Genomic DNA, 27,659 nt, shown 5'->3' on the forward strand with positions numbered 1-27,659 from the left:
CGCATTCTACTGAACCATTGAAGTGTTCTTCAAATAAAAACACATGTAAAAAAATAAAAATAAAAAAGCACAGACACCCCTTTCATCTCCTCCCCTTCTCTTTCATAGCCGCAACTTGTACACAGGCAGACAGCACAAGAAGTTACCAATTCACAGCATTTCTGGCTAAATCAACAGGTATATCTGAACTTGATAAGGGTTACATACACTTTAAGCAATGGATAGGGTTGAATGTGGATGTGCTGCCACATGCACAGCTGATAAACAAAAACAGGATAATGCAATATAGAGAAAAAGCATGGCCGTTTTTTGAAAACGATCAGCATTGGCCATTTTGTTTCTTTTCAAAAACACTGTTATACAGAGACACAAATAAAAAAAATAAAAAAAAAAAAAACAACAACAGGCAAATAAAATATAAATAAAATAAAGAAAGTCTAGCACACAGCAGTCAGCTATAGAATAAATGTATCTATTGGATTTTCCACTGACAACAGGGCACACACTGCAAGGGAGAATCTCTGCAGTGCATACAATATACAGTAGAAAAGGATTACCTGTAGGAAGACCCTCTTTGGCTTGGGGCTATCCATACTGCCACTATATGGAAAGAACAGGCCACTACAGACAAGGACGAACGTCACACCAGACACAAATGCCAAACACATCATTAACTTTTTGATGCTCTTGACTAGATAAATAAACTTGATCTAAAACAAGGAGGAAAATGTAAAGTAAATCATGTATATATGTTTACTAACTACTTTTAACAAAAGTACAAACCTGCCGGGTTTACTAAATACTAAATGGGAGAGACACACCATGAAATAATCTTACTCAGCGATACTACAATTTTTTTTTTTTTCTGGTTTACTGAAAAAACTGCAGGTATTTATCTCCAGAAGATTTCTTATCATGATGTGGCTAAAGTGCATCTACATAGGCTAGGTAATCTGGCATCTTAGTTCCACGTATGCCATAAAAAAGAGAATTCCTGTGGATGACATATCTGTATGTATATCAGAACTGGGTGAAGTGTGCTTATAACCACATTTATTTGTGCTGAATGGTTGAGTCCTACAGGTTTATAAACAAACTAAATTAATGATGTATGCAGAGATTAGACCGGCCCACGTTACTGAAGTGTGGCTTACAAACACAGCAGGCTATTATGAGCAAGACTTTTACTGAATAAGCTTGACATAATAGTTCATATAGTAAGCACTGACTGATTCCTTTACAGGAAAATGTGTGAAATCTGATAATTGCATGTGTTTTTAGAATAAGACATGTTAGTATTTACATTACCAACCCCACTACTCACAGTTGTCAGCCCAGCTAATTGAATGCTTCTAAATGTGTGGCCAAACATGACACTGGAAATAAAAGTTGTTTATCTCGAGGAATGAAACGTATGAGTGAAAGAAATCTCAAAGATTGCATTGCCAGTACTGCTATAAACCTTACAGAATGCTACAGTGACAGCAGAGTTTATCCTACTACTGGAGTATACACCCTGTTTTGGAAGTAACTAATATGGATACTTACAAAGTAAGATAAAAGAACAGCTGTACTAACAACCATTAAAGCGGCCATCACCACATCAGGTGGGATTTCTGTTCCACTGCGTCCAAGGATAGGTGTGAACATCTCAAACGCTGCCCACACATGATACATGGTGTGTAAGTAAGGGAAAAATAATCCCAAAAGGTATATGGAAATGTATTTATAGGATGAACCTGTGAGGGGAAAAAAGAAGAAGAAGCAGCAAAATATTACTGGGTATTTGGAAGGTGTAATATATGCAAATCGAAAACCTCAATGTTTTCAATGTAAGCATATCGTTTTCAGGCTTTTTTGGGCGTTTTTGCAGGCATTGACATCTAACAAAAACACCTGTAATCTGCCAAAAAAGAAGCTCATGTACTTTTTTTGAACTTCAGGCATTTTGCTTTAGGCGACAAAATGCTAACATGTGAACAGGGGCCTTTGAAATGAATGGGATTTTGATTGTTGAGCGTTTTGAGACTTCAGAGATAAGAGTTTTACGAGCTGAAAAAATGCTCAGGTGTGAACAGGGCCTAAGCCGAGTTCTATGTACTGTAGAGAAAATGAAAGTTTCTACACAAGTCCTCTAGGGGGCATAGCATTTCTGCATCACACTCCTGTGCAGTGATGGTGAACCTTGGCACTCCAGATGTTTTGGAACTACATTTCCCATGATGTAGTTCCAAAACATCTGGGGTGCCAAGGTTCGCCATCACTGTTCTAGTGAATATTTTACAGTTGCTTTTTTTTTTTTTTTTTTTTTTTTAACCAAGGTGCTTTCAGGTTTTTTCATTGATGCTTTGGCAAAATGACTAAACATTGCCCAAAAATTGTATACAAGACAGCGGATGGATAAAGCCTGCCTTTTAGTTACACAAAGCCACAAGTTTTCATTGTGCACCATTACGACCCTTTAGCTGCCAGCATCCCAACAACCAATTACATCATTGGTTGATGAGCAGGACATCTGGCGTATGCACAGCATCCTTGTTTGGCCCTCCCCTGCCCAACTCTGTCAGCATGGGGTCATTAGTTAGTACCAGTGTGCAAAAGCAGATTTGCTTTGGAAGAATAAATCACCTTAAAGGTTGGTGTCCTAAAAAACAATTCGTTTCTTTTTTTACATTTTAGAATGGGGTGCCTTGAGATTATGCAGAATGTTAAAGGGTGCCTTGATTAAAAAAATGTTTGGAAACACTGTTTATTTTTATGACATATGGTAGAGCTGCACGATTTTGGATAAAATGAGAATCACATTTTTTTATGCTTAGAATAAAGATCACGATTCACTCACGATTCTCAGGGTAACATCTTTTACATTATGCAAAACAATTGGGCTAACTTTAATGTTTAGTGTTTTTTTTTTTAATTCATTAAAGGTTTATTTTTTCCAAAAAAACGGCTTTTGAAAGACTTCTGTGCAAATACAGTGTGACATAAAAGATAGCAACGATCGCCATTTTTTTCTCTAGGGTCTCTGCTAAATATATATCTGCTAAATATATATATATATATATATATATGTGTGTGTATGTATGTATGTATGTTCTAAGTACATTTCTACCAAAAAATATTGATTTTAACTTTTTAACTTGTAAGCAACAGTTGTCAGAAAAAGGCTTAGGGTCCTTTCACACGGGTGCTCCGTATGTCCGTTTTTCATCCCATTTTTTGCGGATGAAAAACAGACATAATGCATGTCAATGGGATTGTGGATGACCATCCACTGACATCCGATTTGTGTCCTTTCCGATCAGTTCAGTTTCTTTGAACGGAAGAGAACCCTATTTTTCTTCCGTTTACAAAAACGGAACGGACACAAAAACGGATGTCAGCGGTGTCACCTGCTGACATCCGCAATCCCATTGACATGCATTATCTACGTTTATCATCCACAAACGGATGGGATGATAAACTGACATACGGACCGGATGACACAAGTGTCATCCGTGTCCGTGTAAAAAAAAAAAAAAAAAAAGTGCCGGAGGGAGCGGATCAAAAAACGGTCCGCCCCGTGTGAAAGGACCCTTAATCTTTAGGAGGTTAAACTGCCCTCCTTTACAGATGTAATTTCATTCCTTTGATCTAAGCCCCCGTTCACACTAAGGCGACCTGGTCGCCTCACAGGTCGCCTCCCATAGGGAAGCTGCGGACCCGTTCTAATAGGAGCGACACAAGTCGCTCCGACTTAGAAAAAGGGTCCGGAGCTTCTTTGGGGATACCAGGAGGCGACCACCATAGACTTCAATGTTATGAAGTCCGTGGCGGCCGCTCCGAGGTCGCAGCGCGCTGCTCGCACCGCGACCTCGGAGGTCGCCACCCGAAGTCGGATCGCTTGCATGTGAACGGGGGCTTAAAGAAAGAAAATTATACATTGTAAAACATTATGTTTATAGTTATCTAGCAGCCTTAACAATGTTGATAAACATTTGTGGAGGCTCTCCCCAATGGAAGACAGATGACAAAAAAAAAAAAGAAATGACAAAAAGGTTATAGCTCTTACTATCTCTATCCAAAAGTTAAAAAAAGTTTTGCCTTTAGGACTTCAAAGTATGCATACATCAATGATTATGAAGCAGTTCAGTTCAAGATGGCAGCAACAGTATTCAATTCTCATACAACTGCTTGTGTTGCCTTCAGACTACAAGACATTTAATTATTAGGACAACTGTCTACATGACAGAAATATCGGAAAGTATTTACAGTGCTTCACTTCTTCCACATTTTGTTATTTTACCGCCTTATTCCAAAATGGATTCAATTCATTATTTTCCTCAAAATTCTACAAATAATACCCCTTAATTAAAAAAATCAATAAATCGAATTAAAATCTACATAAATATTCACAGCCTTTGCTCAATACTTTGTTGAAGCACCTTTGGCACCAATTACAGCCTCAAGTCTTTTTGAGTATGATGCTGCAAGCTTGGCACACCTATTTTTGGGCAGTTTCTCCCATTCTTCTTAGCAGGACCTCTCAAGCTCCATAAGGTTGGATGGGGAGCGTCTGCACAGCCATTTTCAGATCTCTCTAGAGATGTTCAATGGGGTTCAAGTCTGGGCCACTCAAGGACATTCACAAAGTTGTCCAGTGGCCACTCCTTTGTTATCTTGGCTGTGTGCTAAGGGTCGTTGTCCTGTTGGAAGATCAACCTTCAGTGGAAAAAGGAAGCACCTGAGCTCAATTTTGAGTGTCATGGCAAAGGCTGTGAATACTTATGTACGTGTGTTTTTCGTTTTTATTTTTTATAAATTTGGAAAGATTTCAAACAAACTTCCTTCACGTTGTCATTAAGGTGTATAGTTTGTAGAATTTTGAGGAAAATAATGAATTTAATCCATTTTGGAATAAAGCTATAACATAACAAAATGTGGAAAAAATGAAGTGCTGTGAATACTTTCTGGATGCACTGTATATATTCAAAAAAGAAGGTATACCTGAGGTAAATGCTACATTGTCATGTATCAGTAATCATACCTTAAAAAAAAAAAAAACAAAACAAAACATACCTTGATAAATAGATTCTTGTCGAAGGAACACCTTTGTGATCAAAGGAAAAATCACCCACATGGAGAAGAAATAAGCAGAGCATAGTCCTTTATTAGTAAGGATCATCATTGGTATGCCCCATGAAAGCATGGACACATCAAAGAAGAGATCCCCAAGGTACTGCTTGTTTGTGTTCTGGAGAGCAGAAGAAAATACAGATGTGCTTCAAACGGGAGACAAATCGCACACAATTCAACATACTAAATATTCTGCCATATTGTTAAGGAAATTGGCATGAGAAGGAGATCAGTTTACGATAGCAATGAAGTAATGATGCTATTTTCATGCCACTGTCATTCCTTTATTTTGTTATATTTCCGGGGTTGTTTACGTTTATTTCTTAGTGTCCATTCACACTACCGCGACTTGTCAGCCTGACAAGTCGCGGTCCATGCAGTGCTACAGGAACCGTTCTAATAGGAGCGACACAAGTCACTCCGACTTAGAAAAAGGGTCCTGTACTACTTCGGGGCGACCTCGGAGCGACTTGCATAGACATTCATTATATGAAGTCCGTGCAAGTCGCGCTGAAGTCGCGGTGCACGCGACTTCACAGGTCGCCCCCGAAGTCGTGCCACTGCAGTGTGAACCGGCACTTACTGTTTGTTTGGATGGTTCTTCTTTCCGTAATTTTTACATAACTTTAATAAAAAAAATTTGCAAAAAAAAAAAAAAAAATGTATGGCTTTGACTTAATAAAGAAACACTGTCCTTTGCCCATACAGGGTCTCTTAGAACACAACATATACTCCCTCTGTACCAAAATCCCCTGTGGCTCCATAGCGAGTGGTTCTGGGTAAATGGAAGTGACCTCCTCCCAGGATGCGAAATGGTCAGGTCCAAAACCAGTGATGTAAGAAAAGGGGTGAGATCAAAACTAAGTCTTGACACAATCCAATGTAGACCTTACACAGGGTTTGGACAAAGGAGAAGTGCAGCACTGTACCCTTGAAAATAGTAACTTGCTTCCTCCTACCCAGAAGCACCAGGTAGTTCACACGGACAGGAGATATCGGTTAAGGAGGGAGTATAGGTAGGTAGAGAGGTGGACTTTCAACAGATTCTGAATAGGAAAAGTGATAGGGTTTAGGCCACTTCAAACAATATAGAACTGATATTTGCTAGACACTGCAGAAACCATTTGGTCATTAAAGGATGTTGATCACCCACTGTAGTTCTATGATCACTGTGCTTTCATCAATATCAGGAAGCTCTTAGAAAAAGACATTCAATGATATGCTAGTACATTTAATATCTTTGCAATGTCATGGAAAAAAAAAAAAAAAGACAACACATTGGTTAAGCAATGTGGACAGTCAATATTGTCTATTGGCTTTAATCCAGTAAAGCCAAATCCTTCTGGGAACAGGGAATTCTGCTACATACACTCCTCTACATGGCAATCAAGAGGCCATAAGAAGTTGTGCCCAATATCATGTTTCCAACTTTGCAAATTAAGATAATTCCTTGTAGACCCCCAGGTTACCAGAACTAGTGTCTTCATTGGAAGATTTTCCCGCTATTACTTTTCTGGGAAACCCAAAATTTGGGATTTTCTGTTACCTTCACTTTCAATGACAATGGTAAACAGGAAAAATAGAGAGGGGGAATCTGCTTAACGGGGGCACCAACAACAATAAAAACCTGACAGGGGTTCCAATCCCTCTCCCCTCTATCCAACACTAAAAAAAGTTTTGCTTTTAGTTAGACTTTAAAAAGCATTGCTTTTTCTTTGTAGTTCCCTCAATTGTGTGTGAAATCTCTAAACTATGAGAAGCAAAACACAAAAATTATGAGTACACTTACTGCAAAATAGAATTGTTTAGCCAGCGAGTGCATTAATAGGAGCTTAGCTAGACCAGCAGCACCATACAGAGCCACAGACACATAAAAATGTGTATACCATGAGAGGGCACAGCCACTCAAAGTAACCAGCACTGCCATGATGAGAACAGTTACTAGAGCCGAGATCCAGCTTGTCACTGTGATGAATAGTCCGACCATGAGGTCACGAGCATAGTTCATACCTATACAGAATAAATATATTTACAATTAATAGACCTACATTACCAATTGCAGAAATAGTTTAAAGAGCTGGAACTCCCCTTTCCCCCCTTCTGTTGCCTGCTGATTTGTCCAGTATAAACCCAGATTTGATCACCCACTAATTGTAGTGCATCATCGTTACGGTTTTGTGCAAATAGCAATGTCTTTACTGTTGTTCCATTGTATTTGTTACTTATGTCATGTGTAATAATAAAGAAATCCTCACTGAAAAAAAAAGCCAGGACAGCGAATATAGAATATGCATACTTAAACACAAAAAGGGGCAGCTGGAGACTAAGCACTGTGAAAGAATTGAATTGACTTTTAAATTAAAAAAGGAAATCCTATTAAGCAATTGTACTTCCTTAAAAAAACACTGACAGGAGTATCCTAAACATTGTTTTAAAGCAGCAAGAAGTCCAGGCACCGGTTTGAGAAAGAGGACAGATCTAAAAATACCAAAAACCAGAGTCCATAGCTGCTAGAGAAAAAGACTCCTGGGGAGGAGTAATATAAAAGAAGCAGCAATGTTTCCTGAAAGCGCTTAGGATCTGGCTGAATGACCAATTGATTGTAGCCATACAGCTTAAGTAATACACAAGTCTCCACAGAGTTCCAAAATAAAAAGCACGTTTATTGGACATATAAATTCATAAAAATGCTGTGCAACCCAAATCCTCCACTTAAAAGTGACAATTATTAGCGGCTGAGAAACAGACTACTTGCCAGCAGATGGAGATGTCAGTGATGTGTCCTCGGCTGTGGCAGACTCCAGTGTTGCTGTATGCACTAGGCTCTCCCTGGAGGCTGGTGTGGGAGTTGGAGCTGGAGATGTAGATTGTGAAGTGCAGCACTGGATAGGTGTATAGCCCAGGGAGACTGCAATGGGAGGTCCAAGGGGAACCTACATCTTGTGGTGGGGGTCTAGCGATGACATCAATTGCAGCGCCAGCTCGGCAACGCTGTGACCGCTGGGAGGAAGGTGTATTGGAGAGCAAGCATTTGAAAGCGGTCCAGTCACTATGACATGTTTCGCACGCCTGCGACTTGTCAAGTCATGTGTCGGGATGGACCACTCAGGAATATTTAACAGGAAAAGGAAGTGTAAATTAGCAAGGGAGGGCGGGGATACTAAATGTATTAGACGTATCACTGACATTCCCCTCTGAAGGAAAGCAATTATTAACTCCTATAGTACAAGTTGTTTTAAAAAAAAGAAGAATCACTAAGCATAAAAAAAGCTTTCCATGTTACAACATGCCAGGGAATATGAAAACACACAATTGTGGGACCTATCCTTTTTGCAAAAATATTTAGAACTAGGAATTTCACCTAGATGCCTACGTAAAAAAAAAAATGTAACTTTTTGGATTTAGACCTTAAAAAAAGATTGCGAATTGTTTGCACAGTTTTTTACCACAAAGTGGATTAAACTTATTATACAATAAAGGAAGAGGAAACGTGAGAGCGCCCAAACATGCATTAAAAATTGTGATATAGAAGTAAACAAGTACTGTACAATGCTTCCTGCCTTTATTCTAAATGGGAAGAAGTGCTTATTAAAAATATACAAAAGACTAAGGACAAAATTGTTTACAAAAAAACCCAAAAAATTGGAGAGAGAGATTGAGGTTTATAAAAATGAGGAGAGTGTTTTGAGTGGAAGCGGAATATCTGGTCAGCAGACTCTCGAGACACAAACCTCTTGAGACACATTAGAACAGAAGCACTACCAGCACCATGTGAAGGGTCCTCCTTTAATCATCATCCCAAGAACACAAATAATAGCGACATAGCACCAAAGCGCACAGTTCACCCATCATCACAGGTACATCAGATACGCAATATCTCGAATGAGAAACCAATTGTCCTTTCGGATGTTCCACCTCAGGACAAAATAACTTCGTCATCGTCCTCTCTTATAGTTAGCCCCAATATTATGTTCCCTACAAGCCCATGTTCCAGTTCTAGAGAGTCATCTACGACCATCCCCTATTTATCCCACCATACCCCATCGATTATATCCAACTTAATCCTTCCTCTATCATTCAATTTACCCACTGTGAATCATAGTCCTTTATCAAGGGATTTAGAAGAATTTGCCAACGAGGGAGCCCCACACTCCTCATCCATGGTTGAGAATAATATACAGCCCATCAACACCACCTCCATAACTCCCAACCTCGAGGATTATCGTGGGAACTCTTAGTACAATTCACCAAAAGAAAAGACAGAAAAAAGAAAACTACCAGAGGTAGAAGAAGAGGAAGAGTGGTTAAGGCTAAATAAAAAAGAAAGGAAAGGAAGTAACTAGATAAGTTACTTTATATCTGGAACCACAATCCATATGCCCGACACATTGTGTACCTTGGGAGGTACGTTAATGATGTCCTACTCATCTGGAGTGGCACTGTGGAACAATTTTCCTCCTTTGCATTCCGTTATAATAAAAACGATCTTGGCCTACAATTCACAGACCCCCATAAACGTATTTTTCTATATTTGGAACTCTCTCATGAACATGGTAAAATAATTTCTCAAAATCATTGCAAATCAACCAGTGGTAACCCATACCTACACTAATCTAGCTGTAATTATCCTTCCTGGCGTAGGAACATTAAAAAGGAGACCAGTTTCACAGGATATGCCGAAATTGTACGAAGGGTGATGATTATGCAAGACATGCTCAGATACTTGTAGATCCACTTCTAGAAAAAAGGTTTTCCTGAAACACTATTGAAGGAAGCTTTCCACAAACCTGCATCTCCTTCATCCCTTATCCCAACTAGAGCCCGAAAAGATGAGGATGGTAGAGATGCAATTAGGTTTGTCACAGGTTACAATGACAAATACAAAAATCACCAAGGTCATTCAAAAATACTGGAGTATCCTACAGCTGGATCTGAGGTTAACTGATATATTATCTAAAGCCCCTCAAGTTTCCTTTAGAAAGTCAAAACCCCTTAAAAGCACCATAGCACTAAGTAAACTGAAATCTCACAAGAAAGTCCACACTATGAACAGTCGTTCATACTTGGATCATAGAACGGGGATATTTCAGTGTCGCAAGAGGGGCTGTCTTACATTTCAGTTTATTTCTCATGGAAAATCCCATTCCTATATTCCTTGCCCGATTTCACGGAATAGATAATTATACATGTAGTCTTTTTGATATTATGCTTATGGAGTCTTTTTTTTTTTAAAAACAACTTGTACTGTAAGTGTTAATAATTGCTTTCCTTCAGAGGGAGATGTCAGTGATACATCTAATACATTTAGTATCCCCGCCCTCCCTTGCTAATTACACTTCCTTTTCCTGTTTATTATTCTTGAGTGGTCCAATCCCGTCACATGACTTAACAAGGCGCAGGCACGCGAAACATGTCAGTGACGGGACCACTGTCGGACGCTTGCCCTCCAATACACTTTCCTCCCAGTTGCAGAGCTGGCGCAACTATTGACGTTGTCGCTAGATGCCACCACCAGACGTGGTACCCCTTGAATCTCCCATTGCAGGCTCCTTGGACTACAGGGAGTGCAGAATTATTAGGCAAATGAGTATTTTGACCACATCATCCTCTTTATGCATGTTGTCTTACTTCAAGCTGTATAGGCTCGAAAGCCTACTACCAATTAAGCATATTAGGTGATGTGCATCTCTGTAATGAGAAGGGGTGTGGTCTAATGACATCAACACCCTATATCAGGTGTGCATAATTATTAGGCAACTTCCTTTCCTTGGGCAAAATGGGTCAAAAGAAGGACTTGACAGGCTCAGAAAAGTCAAAAATAGTGAGATATCTTGCAGAGGGATGCAGCACTCTTAAAATTGCAAAGCTTCTGAAGCGTGATCATCGAACAATCAAGCATTTCATTCAAAATAGTCAACAGGGTCGCAAGAAGCGTGTGGAAAAACCAAGGCGCAAAATAACAGCCTATGAACTGAGAAAAGTCAAGCGTGCAGCTGCCAAGATGCCACTTGCCACCAGTTTGGCCATATTTCAGAGCTGCAACATCACTGGAGTGCCCAAAAGCACAAGGTGTGCAATACTCAGAGACATGGCCAAGGTAAGAAAGGCTGAAAGACGACCACCACTGAACAAGACACACAAGCTGAAACGTCAAGACTGGGCCAAGAAATATCTCAAGACTGATTTTTCAAAGGTTTTATGGACTGATGAAATGAGAGTGAGTCTTGATGGGCGGGCCCGTGGCTGGATTGGTAAGGAGCAGAGAGCTCCAGTCCGACTCAGACGCCAGCAAGGTGGAGGTGGAGTACTGGTTTTGGCTGGTATCATCAAAGATGAGCTTGTGGGGCCTTTTCGGGTTGAGGATGGAGTCAAGCTCAACTCCCAGTCCTACTGCCAGTTTCTGGAAGACACCTTCTTCAAGCAGTGGTACAGGAAGAAGTCTGCATCCTTCAAGAAAAACATGATTTTCATGCAGGACAATGCTCCATCACACGCGTCCAAGTACTCCACAGCGTGGCTGGCAAGAAAGGGTATAAAAGAAGAAAAGCTTCCCGGATACTCCCAAATTTTTTCTACTACAGGTATCTTCTATGCCGATATCCAAATGTAAAAAATCGATTATCCCTCATGTGTTGTGCGCAGCTAAGTCCTGCATCCCTTTGCTGTGGAAATCTTCCAGGGCACCGACGATTAAGGACTGCATGCACCGGATAGAAGACAATCGTATGGAGGACCTCACCCTCACGAGGCAGCATCGCAGGGACCGCTATGAGAGGGTCTGGGGGTTTTGGAACGTCTTTGTACTTTCCGATAAAGGGAAGTCGCTGATGTGTGACTGATTACATAATTGGAGCCGTGCGTGGGGTGGTCCATGGCGGGGTCCCTCCCTTTATTCTCCATCCCTCCCCCCCCTTTTTTTTTTTTCTCCCAGCCCCTCCCCCCTCCCCTTTCTTGCTCTGTACTCTTTTCATGTTCTTTCGTTCTGCTCTGGTCTCTGCTCACCTTTCTAACTTCTCTGTGTACACCTCTTATAAAAGTCGAGGAGTGACGGCCGAGAGGGATTGTTTCTCATGCACAAATTGTCTCCACACGGCACGGTGCCGTATCGCTCTCTGTGTCAGGCGGATGCGGTGGACCTTCCCTTGGTAGCAGGGGAGGGCGGTACATTCGTCCTGGGCATTCAACTATATGCTGATCGGTTGTTTTACCTTGTTGCTGGATGTACATTTTTTCACTGTGCATGTGGTACTTTGACAAATGTGTACCATTGTTTATCTTCTCCGCTGTTGTTCCTTCTATATAAATAAAATATTTGAAAAAAAAAAAAAAAAAAAAGAAGAAAAGCTAATGACATGGCCTCCTTGTTCACCTGATCTGAACCCCATTGAAAACCTGTGGTCCATCATCAAATGTGAGATTTACAAGGAGGGAAAACAGTACACCTCTCTGAACAGTGTCTGGGAGGCTGTGGTTGCTGCTGCACGCAATGTTGATGGTGAACAGATCAAAACACTGACAGAATCCATGGATGGCAGGCTTTTGAGTGTCCTTGCAAAGAAAGGTGGCTATATTAGTCACTGATTTGTTTTTGTTTTGTTTTTGAATGTCAGAAATGTATATTTGTGAATGTTGAGATGTTATATTGGTTTCACTGGTAAAAATAAATAATTGAAATGGGTATACTGTATATTTGATTTTTGTTAAGCTGCCTAATAATTATGCACAGTAATAGTCACCTGCACACACAGATATCCCCCTAAAATAGCTAAAACTAAAAACAAACTAAAAACTACTTCCAAAAATAGTCAGCTTTGATATTAATGAGTTTTTTGGGTTCATTGAGAACATGGTTGTTGTTCAATAATAAAATTAATCCTCAAAAATACTAATTTGCCTAATAATTCTGCACTCCCTGTATTCACCTATCCAGTGCTGCACTTCACAATCTACATCTCCAGCTACAACTCCCACACCAGCCTCCAGGGAGAGCCAAGTGTATACAGCAACACTGGAGTCTGCCCTAGCCGAGGACACATCACAGACATCTCCATCTGCTGGCAAGCAGTCTGTTTTTCAGCCGCTAATAACTGTCACTTTCAAATGGGAGGATTTGGATTGCACAGCATTTTTACCTTTGTTTTTATATGTCCAATAAATGTGTTTTTTTTTTTTTTTGGGACTCTGGAGACTTGTGTATTACCTAAGCTGTATGGCTACAATCAAGTAATTGATCATTCAGCCAGGTCCTAAGCGGTTTTAGCAAACATTGCTGCTTCTCTTAAACATTGTCTTAAAATGTTCCTGAGTTGTTTTTTAAAAGCTGAACTACAAAACCCAGAAATCTTTTGAATAAAGCTGGCCAAAGATTTTTTTGTTTTTTTTTCAGAGTACCGAATGAAAAAATAAATTAACTGATTACTACACCAAAAAAAAATGAGAGAGGAGGGCGAGGGGGGATACACATCCACCCCCCCCACCCCCAACTGGGAAATTGTATCTTGACATTGGCAATCGTTAGCAGCTGAAGACGCTGATTGAGAAACGTTTTCCAGCTTTTCCCTTGCCTTCTGACAAGTGGGGATGGCCACAAACTAATCGAAATTTCAATCAGTGTATGGCTAGCTTAAGTTTGGCTTTCAATTTCTGGCATGATGACATACTGTAAAGTTTTACAGTTCAGCCTAATACATACAGGAACAGGATGTTCAAAAAGAGCTTGGATATGCACAAAAAATACAATGTTATTAAAGTGAAATTCCTGCTTACACCTAACTAGACTTAAAACTGTCCCCTCCCCTCCTAACGCCCATGCTAACTAACCAATGTAAGAAAGATGTACAGTGCTGTATATACTTGCCTATTTTCAGGCTGCTCTGGCCCGGTCACGTGATCCAGCTCCCCTGTGTTAACCAGCAAGGCTGCAGCAGAGAGGAAGGAGTGCCGACAATGGATGGGCCACTGAATACTATGGGTAATGTCACCGACTGGGCTTTGCTAGGAGAGCGCTCTCTCCTCTGCCATGCAGCCACCACTGGCTGACACAGGGAAGATCATGTGACCCGACCAGGGAGACCTCAAAATAGCTAGGGATATACACTATATTACCAAAAGTTTTGGGATGCCTGCCTTTACACGCACATGAACTTTAATGGCATCCCAGTCTTAGTCCGTAGGGTTAAATATTGAGTTGGCCCAACTTTTGCAGCTATAACAGCTTCAACTATTCTGGGAAGGCTGTCCAAAAGGTTTAAGAGTGTGTCTATAGGAATTGTTTGACCATTCTTCCAGAAGGGCATTTGTGAGGTCAGGCACTGATGTGGACAAGAAGGCCTGGATCGCAGTCTCCGCTCTAAATTATCTCAAAGGTGTTCTATCGGGTTGAGATCAGAACTCTGTGCAGGCCAGTCAAGTTTCTCCACCCTAAACCTGCTCACCCATGTCTCTATGGACCTTGCTTTGTGCACTGTGCGTAGTCATGTAGGAAGAGGAAGGGGCCACCTGCAAACTGTTCCCACAAAGTTGGGAGCATGAAATTGTCCAAAATGTCTTGTATGCTGACACCTTAAGAGTTCCCTTCACTGAAATTAAGGGGCCAAGCCCAACCCCTAAAAAACAACTCCACACCATAATCCCCCATCCACCAAATGATTTGGACCAGTGCAAAAAGCAAGGTCCATGAAGACATGGATGAGCGAGTTAGGGGTGGAGGAACTTGACTTGCCTGCACACAATCCTGACCTCAACCTGATAGAACACCTTTGGGATTAATTAGAGCGGAGACTGCAAGCCAGGCCTTCTCGTCCACATCAGTGCCTGACCTCATAGATAAGCTTCTGTAAGAATGGTCAAACATTCCCATAGACACACTCCTAGACCTTGTGGACAGTCTTCCCAAAAGAGTTGAAGCTGTTATAGCTGCAAAGGCTGGGCCAGCTCAATATTAAACCCTACGGACTAAGACAGGGATGCTATTAAAGCCCACGTGCGTGTAAAGGCAGGTGTCCCAATACTTTTGGTAATATAGTGTACAGCTTTCTTAAATTGGGTACACACAGGCCAAATGTAAGGAGACATTTGCCAGTTGAAAAAAATATCCAACAGAAGCCGGACATTTGACCAGCTCCTGTCGGGTGTGCATGCTAGAAAATAGCAGCCAACCGACTCCTGATCAGCCAAATGTGAAAAAATGTGCGCTGTCTGTGAATTAACAGAGAAATTAATTTCAAAGAAAAAAAAGTGAAATAACTGTATCCAAACGAAACAACACATTATAGCAGGGGTCTTCAAACTATGGCCCTCCAGATGTTCAGGAACTACAACTCCCATCATGCCTAGTCATGTCTTGTGAATGTCAGAGTTTTACAAAGCCTCATGGGATGTGTAGTTCTGCAACAGCTGGAGGGCCGTAGTTTGAAGATCCCTGCACTATAGTGTCAAATACAAACAAAAATGTCCATTAAATGTATCTGTGATAAGGGAAAATGGTCATTTGTATCTTCAAAACAAATGAATAAAAGGTGCACTGCTCCCAGTATCTAAAACTGATATATTCGTGAATCTTTATCTGTATTCCACCAGTGCTAAACCAATGGTAGAGAGCGCCGATTGCAGTGTTCTGGCAGGGGGCTTTTCTCCTGTCAAAACACAACAGCTTAGCGTGGGAGATCACTAACTTCACACACTCCACTGGGTTGAATGAAATAAAAACGAATAGTGTGTACCTGGCTTTATACAGGTTAGTTAGCATAGGTTTTAGAAGAGGGGAGCGGTTTAAAGGCCAGTTAGATGCAAGCTGGAATTACACAAGGTTTTTTAATCATTACCGATACATACAATAGCTTACCTGCTCGTTTGTATTTAATAGTGTTTTTACTTAGATAAAACAAAGTAACTGTGCCAATGATGTAATTTACAATGGTACCAATGCGAGCTGGATAGGACAGCACAAAGAAGCCGCTCATATCAAAGAAAACCAAGTTCCCATGACGATATTCTGAAGAGTCAGCAAGGAGGAGTGAAGATGCCAAGTATTTCAATACCCCCATTATATTGTCACCTGGGTGAAAAACAATTCACATTTAAAATACATACAATACCCGCACAGTATGGTAAATTATAAATAAATTCGACTTTTTATGAAGAGAGTTACAATAAAATGTTACTATATGAAGTAATAAGCATGTAACACAAAGTCTCTGCTGTACCGCCTCTGTACCCAAAGTAGTGCTGCAACGATGCGTCGACGTAATAGATTACGTCGACTACAGAAATACGTCGACGTGCGTGAAAGGAGTCGATGAGTCACACGCCCCCTGCTCGTGCCGTCTGTTCTCCTCCTCCCCCACCTCAGAGTGCCCAAGACATGAAAAGACCGGTAAAGACTGAAAAGACTGAGGAATGAAAAGACTGGGAGATAAGGTAATCACTCAGCTATGTCGGGATCAGTGTTTGCTGCAACCCCTGCTGTGAGAAGATCCACAAAGAATGCCATGCTGCTGCTGATAGCAGAGAGCCGTTTACAGCAGAAATAACTCGCAGCTTAGAGAAAGATTCATACAATACTCTGCAGGCTGATGGACCTGTCTGTAGGTTCAACTGAGAAAGGTTTTTCTTAGTTTCTGTTATAACATTTTGTAAATAAGGAATTAATTTTTCTCCTTCACTGATGGGCACTGATAGGCTTTACCCCGCTCTCATCTAATAAAGTATATGCACACTATAGAGCTTTACCCTGCTCTCATCTCATACAATAAAGTACACTATAGATCAGTGCCAGCAGCTTTGCTTGTATGCTATTTCACTCATATAATTTTATCTTTAGAAATTTTTCCCTTTTTACATTTCATTTTTGCCACTTCATTTTTGTATACTGTAAAAACTTCAACCACATTGAAGTATTTTTTGGAAAAATTTAACAAAAGTTGAAATATTATATTAGAAGTTGTACATATCATTTTTTGTTAAGTTATTCAAAGGATTAATTAGCTATTCAAAAAAAGAACACTCAATTAAGAAAAAAAAATAAAAATAATTAGTCAACTAATCGGAAAAATAATCGCTAGATTAGTCAATAATCTAGACAGACAAAATAATTGTTAGTTGCAACCCTAACCCAAAGCCTCTGTGGCACCTGCCGTTTGCACCGCATCCGCCGTTTCCATCCCCATTGCACCTGCTGTCTCAGTTGCACTTTTGCTGTACCCACAGCCTCCCATGTGCCCCTGACAACACCATTACCCGATAAAGCTATGTAGGTACCCATGTCCCATACCAGACAGAAGCACATAAGACAGTAATGTACTGTGAAAGTTTTCTTTGTGCATCTAAAAATATTTATTGTAGCTGTACTAAAGAACGTTTTAAATATTTGCATTGAGTTCCACTTTAAAAGGATTTCCTAGTCAGTAAATATAGTTTGTATGCACTGTTTTTTACTGAATGAAGGAACATAAAGGAACAGTGCTTTTTATTTGCCACTAGATATTCCTTTATGTAGGATTTGTAGCAATATTTTAGACAATGATTATTACCAACCTGCTCTTTGAATGGAGTCTGTGTGAATTCTATCCGCTGTGTCATATTTTGTATGGTAAATGTAGCCATTCTCAATGAATGCCAGGTCAATACCTAAATAACAGGCATTAGAGATTAATAAAAAAAAAAAAACAAACTGCAAAATTTCCCAGGACAGGTTAAAATTAGATTTGTTAATTCCAAGCATATTGCAGATTGTAAAACAAAGCATGCTGTACATTCCCATCTTTAAGATATACCACTAACAAGAACACCCTGTGGGCAGCACAGTGGCTAGCGCTTCCACCTAGCTGCAATAGGGTCATTGATTTGAATCCCAACCACAGTACTACATGCCTGGGGTTTGCATGTTCCCCTGTGCCGGCGTGGGTTTCCTCCAAGTACTCAGGTTTCCTCCCACACTACAAATACATGCAGGTATGTTAATTGGCTTCTGTCTAAATTGGCCCTAGTATGTATATGTATATGTATGAATGTGAGTTAGGGACCTTAAATTGTAAGCTCTTTGAGGGCTCTAGATTCATTGACGGACACTCGATATTCAGAACCATAGGGTTATATCGCCCCTTACACGAGTAAGACACTAGGCTACGTCTATGGGCAGTTATAGCTGGTATACACCCCCCTCTCAGCTATAGGCCTTCAGTTAAGAAACATGCAGTATCAGAAGTATCAAAACTCCAAAGAGGGGTAGGAGGCTGTGTGTCAGTGAACTCAGAGAAATGGATTTCACGGTAAGTAACAAAAATCCTATTTTCTCTTTCGTTCATTAAACGGACACAGAGCTCCATATTCAGAACCACAGGGACATCCCCAAGCAGTGCCAAAAACATGAGGGGTGGGACAAAGGACCCCGGGCTAAACAAAAGAAGCCAACCTGGTAATAGGAGCTCAACAAAAAAACAACAGGAACCCAACCTGAACAATACAACAGCCTCCAAAACCTTGCAGCCAAAAGAAGCATCCACAGAGGCGAAAACATCCACTTTGTAGAATTTTGTGAAAGTATGCACCGGCGACCAGATGGCCACCTTGCAAACCTGCTATACTGACGCCTGATGACAGAAGGCCCAAGAAATTCTAAGCGACCGAGTAGAGTGACTGTCACAGGGAAGGGAGGAACCCACCTTTCGATAGAATAGGCCTGAATCACTGTCTGTCTGATCCACCTGGAAATGGTAGGTAGAAGCCGACAGAACTTTTCTTGTCCCGTCCATGATTACAAAGAGTCTGATCTCCGAATAGACTCTGTGGCTGCCAAATACACTTGTACTGCCCAAACCACATCAAAAAGGTATGCAATGCAAACTTGGGATGAGCGGGCCTGGAATACAAGGAAGGCAACACAATGTCTTCATTCAAATGGAAGTCAGAGACCACCTTAGGTAGGAACGACCAACGTGGACTAAAAACCACCTTATCCATGTGGACCGCCAAATAGGGAGTACAACAAGAGAACGCTGCCAGTTCCGACACCCTGCGAGCAGAAGTGATAGCCACCAAAAAAAAACCATCTTCTGTGACAGCGTAAGCAGGGTTATCTCAAGAATATTCTCAAAAGGAGGTTCCTGGAGAAAGGAGAGCAACAAGTTTAAATCCCACAGTGGTATAAAAAGACCGCACTGGTGGAGTCAGGTGTCGAACGTCTTGAATGAAAGTACGCACCAAGGAATGCATGGCCAAGGGTCGCTGAAAGAAGGCCACAAAAGAAGACACCTGGCCCTTGATGGTACTCTGGCCAACTTCGGCTCAACACCTCACTGAAGGAAGGTCAAAATCCAAGCCACCGAAAAAAATCAAGGTCGAACACCGATCGACTCATACCGCGAGATGCACGCTTTTCGACGTACGATGGTAAATCTTTAAGGGGTAGACTTCCTCACCTTCAGCAGTGTCAGAATCGCCGACCCAGGCAAACCTCTATCCTTCAGCACCTGGCTTTCAACAGCCAGGCCATCAAAGCCAGCAATTGTAAAGCAGAATGGAAGATCGGCCCTTGGGACAGCAGGTCCTTCCTGAGAGGCAGCCTCCAAGGAACGTCATGGACCAATCGCACTAGGTCAGTGTACAAAGATCCAAGGCCATCAGAATGACTGGAATCCCTTTGTCCTCGATCCTGAGCAGAAGCTGCAGAAGACGGGGCCACCACAGCATCTGTGGCATCCGCCAGAGGATCTCGTGACCTTGCCAAACACCTCTGTACTTTTATGTTGAGCCGAGATGCCAACAGGTCTACTTGGGGGGGGGGGGGGGGGTAGACCTCAGACATATCAGATGAAACACGCCCGAATGAAGGGACCACTCCCCTTGGTCCAACGCCTGCCAACTAAGATAATCCGCCTCCCAATCTTCCACATCTGGAATATGTACGGCGGAGTGGGCGAAGTGTTCTGCCCACCGGAGAATGCCGAGACCTCCAGAGCTGCCAACACACTTTTTGTTCTGCCCTAGTGATTGACATACGCCACTGCCATGGCATTGTCCGACTGGATCCGTACCGAGAGCCTCTGGAGCAAATCCATCCAGTGATCCAGGCAAAGTCTGATCACCCGAAGTTCCAAGACATCTATCGGTAGCCTGGATTCTTCCAGCCACCAACAACCCTGAGCTGAGCTCATCCCCAGGACACCTCCCCACCCAGACAGGTTGGCATCCATCGTGACCACTGTCTAATACAAGGGGAGAAAAGACTTGCCCTGCTGAAGGGTCAGAGAAAGAAGCCATTAGACTAGGGAACCCCTAGTTAACCAGCTCAGACAAATCTGATTGTCCAGAGACTTTGGGCACTTGTCCCATTTTACCAGGATCTCTCTGAAGTCAGACCCAGGTAATCCAATTTACTGGACAGGATCAAGGTGGACTTCTGATAGTTCAGAAGCCAACCAAACTACTCCTTCAAGGTCTAGATAGTGATCTCCACGTCGTCTGCCAAATCTGACGAGGACTCCGCTTGCAAGAGGAGGGCATCCAAGTAGCCCAGCACAGCAATTCTCCGCTGACGTAGCAATGCCAAATTCAGGGCCAACACCTTTGTGAAGACCTGAGGCGACCAGAGGGTAACACTACGAACCGATAGTGCTCATCTCCCACAGCAAAGCGGAGGAAACGCTGGTGTCGGGCACAAATTGGAATGTGTAAGTAAGCATCTTTGATGTCAATAGAGGCTAAGAAACCCCCCTGATGTAGGGATCCACCACCGTGCGAATAGACTCCATTCTGAATTTCTGTATCCACACAAAACGGTTCAGGGCCTTAGGCCCAAACTCAGATGCACCTTTCACTCCTTTTTTGGGACCGTAAACAGGATTGAAAAAAAAAAAAAAAAAACACCTTGAAACTGTTCCGATACCAGAACCATCACTCCCTGAAGCAACAGGTCCTGCACAGCCTCAAAAAAGAGCTTACGACGATCTGAAGATAAACGCACATTCGAGGAAAAGAACCTTTCCAGAGGGCAAGAACGAAACTATCTTGTATTCCGACAGAATTACTTTGTGGGCCCATTTGTCATTCACAGAGGAGGTCCATGGGCCCAGAAACCAAATCAGTTAGAGCTTTTTTGAAGGTCTGGTCCGCAGACCAACACTTAAGCCACAACACACGCCTAAGCACCACTGCAAAAACAGAGAGCTGCCATCCAGAGAGGCATCACATACAAATTGCAGCCCCTAGGCCAGTGATGGCGAACCTTGGCACCTCAGATGTTTTGGAACTACATTTCCCATGATGCTCAACTACACTGCAGCGTGCATGAGCATCATGGGAAATGTAGTTCTAAAACATCTGGGGTGCCAAGGTTCGCCATCACTGCCCTAGGCCAACTGGTCCACCAACATAACAAAGGCGGGGGGGGGGAATCTGCTCACCTCCCAGACCATGGTGCAAAAGTTTAGCCAACTCCATGTTTGCGACACCAGGGCAATGGCCAGGACTGGCCGTAATGCCCAACCAGCAATAGTAAACATGCTGCAGGCCACAGACTCCGCTTTTCTGTCAACGAAAGCTTTAAAAGCCGGGTATTCCTTTACCTGACTCATGGTTGCCTTATTCAACCTAGAAACAGAAAGGTCCACCACCGGTGGGACAGTCCACTTCTTCAGAAGCGGCTCTTCAACAGGGTACCACACCACAAAATGTTTAGGAACCACAAAAGGGAGTTTAGGGCGCTCCCAATCTTTGTAGACAAATTTATCAAAATAGGATGGATAAGGAAACATTTTAGCCGTACCAGACGGTCTGTGAGTACCAAAAGGAACGGCCACCTCCGCAGCCGCCTCAGCTGCATCCTCCATCTTCAATGTCTCCCACACAGATGTAACAAGTGCATCCACCAGCACCTTCTCGTGCACCACTGCAGTTGTGGAGGAATCATCCTCACTATCTGACAGATCAGGGAGCTTAGCGTCAAGCCCTGCAGGGTGTGCCACGTCTGCGGCAACAGAGCCAGATTCAGGAACTGGCGAGACAGATGGGGGTGGACGGTACTTTTTGCTAGTCCTCAGCCCAATGGCCACCTCCACCCAGGTAACAAAGGACTCCAGGACCACCATCAGTGCATCAGTGGAAGGCTGGGACCCCGAGGGGCCTGCTGCCTCCAGGAGGGGGTTCAGGTGTTGAAACATGTTTCTGAGACTCCATAAATGAGAACCCCATAGTAAAAAAGAATTTGGCACCGCCGTGGAAACCCACCTACTCAGAGCCTGTATACCCCGCACAACAGCCGAGATACTCAGAGCCTGTACTCCCTGCTACTGCAGCCGAGAGAGGGAACCCCCAACCAGGACTCACCACCAGTGGAGGAACGCTGGTCACCAACCACACGAAGAGCCAGAGACCCAGGATTCAGGGTCTGTGCAGGGTCAAGATAGGAAAGGAAACCCGGAAATCCACACAAGGGGATAGAGGAGGGGCCCAGAAGGCACATCCGCCGCGCGGCTCCAATAACATGGCTGCCGCTCCAGTGAATGCTAGACCAACAAAAAAATGGCCACCAGACCACAAAAACATGGCCGCCCGGGGAGAAAACATAGGCCCCAAAACATGGCTGCTGTACCAGAGACCAGACCACAAGAAAATGGTCGCCAAGCGCACCACAAGGCTCCCAGGGACAATGATACCTGTCCCTGAAGCCGAGGCCCACCATGTCGCAGCAGGAAGAACCACATGGGGTACCTGACCACACAGTCAGAGGAGGGACTTAGTGGGAGGAGGGGAACCCACAGGTCCGACCATCCCAGGGTGTACCTGCATCCAGGAGGAGAGGGGGACTTGTACTCACTGATCCATGGAAGTGGACACTGCTCCAGACAGAACAACTCTTCACTAAAGTGGGGGGGCTGTCGGCCAGAGGAACGATGCGACTTGGACCAGGAGCCTGGTCGTATGCGAACCTGCGAGATAGTTTAACTCGCTGGCCAGTCTTTGTCCGGTGGGGCCATGTCACGGCCAACCCAGCGCATTGCTCCAGTCTGCGTGCGCTCGCTGGCCGGACTGGGGGGGGGGGGGGGGGGGACACCTGGTTCTAGATATTCAGCCTGTAGCCCAGCCCGGCAGTTGATTGTAGATCTCCACCGAAAAAAAAAAAAAAAAAAAAAATCCGAAAAGATGCCATAAATAGAAAAAATGCTAGAACCAAAGATCCCAGCAGGGAGCTAGAATCTTACTCCTGACTAGGCAGAAAAAAAAACTGAAAGCCTATAGCAGAGGGGGGGGGGTATATACCACCTAGGACTGCCCATAGGTGTAGCCAAGTTGTTTTTTCTAGAAACATAGAAACATAGAATGTGTCGGCAGATAAGAACCATTTGGCCCATCTAGTCTGCCCAATATATCTGAATCCTATGAATAGTCCCTGGCCCTATCTTATATGAAGGATAGCCTTATGCCTATCCCATGCATGCTTAAACTCCTTCACTGTATTTGCAGCTACCACTTCTGCAGGAAGGTTATTCCATGCATCCACTACTCTCTCAGTAAAGTAATACTTCCTCATATTACTTTTAAACCTTTGCCCCTCTAATTTAAAACTGTGTCCTCTTGTGGTAGTTTTTCTTCTTTTAAATATGCTCTCCTCCTTTACCGAGTTGATTCCCTTTATGTATTTAAAAGTTTCTATCATATCCCCTCTGTCTCTTCTTTCTTCCAAGCTATACATGTTAAGGTCCTTTAACCTTTCCTGGTAAGTTTTTTCCTGCAATCCATGTACTAGTTTAGTAGCTCTTCTCTGAACTCTCTCTAGAGTATCTATATCCTTCTGGAGATATGGCCTCCAGTACTGCGCACAATACTCCAAGTGAGGTCTCACCAGTGTTCTGTACAGCGGCATAAGCACTTCTCTCTTTCTACTGCTTATACCTCTCCCTATACATCCAAGCATTCTGCTGGCATTTCGTGCTGCTCTATTACATTGTCTTCCCACCTTTAAGTCTTCTGAAATAATTACTCCTAAATCCCTTTCCTCAGATACTGAGGTCAGGACTGTGTCAAATATTCTATATTCTGCCCTTGGGTTTTTACGCCCCAGGTGCATTATCTTGCACTTATCCACACTAAATTTCAGTTGCCAGAGTTCTGACCATTCTTCTAGTTTTCCTAAATCCTTTTCCATTTGGCGTTTCCCTCCAGGGACATCAACCCTGTTACATATCTTTGTGTCATCAGCAAAAAGACAAACCTTACCATCGAGGCCTTTTGCAATATCACTTATGAAGATATTAAACAAAATTGGTCCCAGTACAGATCCCTGAGGTACCCCATTGGTAACATGACCTTGTTCTGAATGTTCTCCATTGACTACAACCCTCTGTTGTCTGTCACTCAGCCACTGCCTAATCCACTCAACAATATCGGAGTCCATGCTCAATGACTGCAGTTTATTGATAAGTCTTCTATGTGGGACAGTGTCAAAAGCCTTACTAAAATCTAAATATGCAATGTCAAATATTTGACATTTCTGCCTAATATCTTACCCCTGTAGGGGCGATATAACCCTATGGTTCTGAATATGGAGTGCGGTGTCTGTCAATGAACAAAAGAGAAATATATGTAAAGCGCTGTGTAAATTGACGTGGCTATGTAAGTATCTGTTCTAAATAAAAATATTCATGGTTATTATAATGTATGGTTGTGTACACTTATACTCATCTGCTTCTCCAAAGGATAAACTGCATATGTACACAGAGTCACCATCAAATTGTGGAATCACAAACAGGTTCATCTCTAGGTTCATACATAGGTTGTACACAACAACAAAAAGGTACAAACAACAACTATGTGGACACGCTTTTAAAAAATCAGACAAGCTTTTATAAACCATATGATCACAGCAGTTAAATGTTGCTAACCTAAAGATAAAACATTTTTTTTCTAGATAATATGTAATAAAAAATATTTGGCTTATTATTCCCCACCTAACAGATAACATAACATACATAAAAAAAGCAAGCAGGAAGGGCAACTGATATCAGTTAGTTCCCTTAATCCCTCTCAGTATATTTGATAACAAAACAAACATGTTCAGTCACATCAATGTATGACAAAGGTTCATTCCACAACAGAGTCCTGGAAAAATAGATTATGAAAAAAAAATGGAAAAGGAATTGGAAGAAAACGACATACCATTCATTTGTAAAAGACACAAAATTCATAATCCATAAAAATATAATAAGTACTGAAGATATTAGCTAGAACATTAAAACAAACCTGGAATATTGCCAAAATCTCTATAAATGCGGAAATCTGTATCTGAAGGAATAACACCACTCTGGAAAATCTCTTGAGCAACAACTGAAGCAAAAGGGTGGACAGCAGCCTCTGCATATGCTTGTACCAGCCATGGGTTTTCAGGGCCTGTCAAAAGAATTATAAAAAGAGAAAACACAACTATAGATAAACAAGTTACTAAGAATAAGATGCACGCTCTAGTATTTAACCAATACTTAGGTAATTGTATACATCAGGACTAATATCATGCCCTTGCACTAGAACTACATTGCCTTGTATATAAGGTAACACGCCTGGCAGTTTTTTATGACTTCTTTATACTCATATCAAATTTTCATATGGTTGTTTAAAAAAAAAAAGCTAAGTTTTACGCCATAGTGGGTTTGATGAGTGGATTTAGCGCATCCCTGATGGTGCTCGTTTATTAGTACTTTCCACACTAGGCCAATTGAAAAAGTATAGTTATATATCAGGCCAACTTTGATTTTGAAAGAAGAGGAAATGCAGTGCCCAGTCACCATTATTGGAAAGAACAATGCCGACTGAATAGTTGATTCAAAAGGTGGGCTTCTAATCCCAAATTACAAAATATGAACCCAATTCGTGATAGGCAAATCACTGTCTGATTTTTGCATGTCTGGAGTTAGGATCTAAAGAGAAACTTCACTAGGGGGATTTTCTTCTCCCTATGCTCCTCCTCACACCTCCTCCTCCATCTTTAGTTATAACACTAGGAAAGCAAAGCTCAAAGACAGCGCTCACAACAGGGATCAAGGGTGGAGTCCTTCACCGGGTGCTCTGGCTCAAATGGCCTCCAGGCATTGAAAACGCAGCTCCAAGAAAGATGTAGCCAGCCACTCCAGAATCCCATGAAAATCTTTATTAGCTACATATAGGTCAAGATAAAAAAAAAACAGCTGATGCGTTTCGGCATACAGCCTTGTTTACAGCATATTCACAAATAGAATGACAGAACATTTATACTACATACCTCATATGAGGAAAAGCAGTGCCAATAAAACAATTATTCAATAAAAAAAATGTAAAAAAAGATGGCAGATGACAAAAAATTGACACTGGATTCTATTCACATCGGATGTGGGCTTACAATACAATGAAAACATTCAGCACATCAAAAAGACACCATGCATAACAATAGGCTTGTGCAAGCTGGTATCTAGATTGACATAAGCGGTTTTTAAATCTTGACCTTTATGTAGCTCATAAAGATTTTTATGGGATTCTGGAGTTTCCGGCTACATCTTTCTTGGAGCTATAGTTCTAACACGCAGTGACTGATACGTTGCAGGCCCTTCAGAACTGTTGGAGCCCTTAGGTGCATCTGCAACGTGTAGAACAAAAATGATTATAAAGCTTTCCAATAGGAGATCGTTATCCAACTGTGTAAGAGGGAGAAGGAGGAACCAGGAAAGAAAAATACATTTTCATGGGTAAAACATTAAAAAAACAAAATATTCCTTGGTGCACAACAGTTACTGTGTCTGAATAAAATATACTGAGGCAGAGAGGAATGTAGCACTAAAATATTTGAAAATTATGAGACAATGAAAGACACCAAGCCCAACAATCCAGACAAGCTGAAGCAACCTGGGCTTACATAACACCCTAGCAGTGCTTTTGCTGATCGCCTCCATGCCACACCGCACTGATGCAGTAATTCATGTAAAAGGAGCCACAACCAAGTATTTAGTGCATACTATACTGTACATAGACATACTTTTCAGGAAGCCAACATTGCTGTATTTAAAAATGATCATCTTTTTATTGGTCTTCTGTAATATTCAAATTTTCTGAGATATTGAATTTTGGGTTTTCACTAGCTGTAAGCCATAGTTATCAAAATTAAATGAAAGAAATGCTTGAAATATATCACTCAGTGTGTAACGCATCTATATAAAATAGGAGTTTCACTATTTGAATTGAATTACTGAAATAAATTAACTTTTTGATGATATTCTAATTTTCGGAGTTGTAACTGTATATCTACGGAAAAACATAACAGAGAAGATCAAACAAAACAAAAGAGAAGCGCAGAAACCTACTTAAAGCCAGATAAAGAATAGTCCTATTCTATACAATAGAAAAAAATAGTTCTAAAAGTCCCAATTGGAAAAATCACTGAACACAGCGACAGACCTTAAGGATGCACTTTGCTACATGGGCTGACAGGCTACTGTGGGAATAGCAAATCTCTCATCTGATCTCAGACTATGCAGTAGAAACACTGAGGATATTATCTTCCCCTTACCAAAAATCTAAGGAAAGTG

At 41.9% G+C, this 27,659-nt stretch overlaps 1 protein-coding gene across 2 annotated transcripts in view; it reads right to left on the reverse strand.

Moving 5' to 3' along the window:
• The window catches only part of ERMP1 (endoplasmic reticulum metallopeptidase 1), a 100,298-nt gene that overhangs the window by 38,155 nt on the left and 34,484 nt on the right, over positions 1-27,659 (reverse strand). For both annotated transcript variants that reach the window (XM_082269474.1, XM_082269475.1), the window contains exons 5-11: positions 25,351-25,497; positions 17,650-17,742; positions 15,959-16,171; positions 6,905-7,125; positions 5,059-5,233; positions 1,549-1,739; positions 558-710 (exon numbers count right to left, since the gene is read on the reverse strand). In XM_082269474.1, coding sequence (XP_082125600.1) covers positions 558-710; positions 1,549-1,739; positions 5,059-5,233; positions 6,905-7,125; positions 15,959-16,171; positions 17,650-17,742; positions 25,351-25,497 — 1,193 coding nt within the window. The remainder of the gene's footprint in view (positions 1-557; positions 711-1,548; positions 1,740-5,058; positions 5,234-6,904; positions 7,126-15,958; positions 16,172-17,649; positions 17,743-25,350; positions 25,498-27,659) is intronic.

This window comes from Pelophylax lessonae (genome assembly GCF_965119305.1).
Source record: "Pelophylax lessonae genome assembly, chromosome: 1".
NCBI classification, from domain to species: Eukaryota; Metazoa; Chordata; class Amphibia; order Anura; family Ranidae; genus Pelophylax; species Pelophylax lessonae.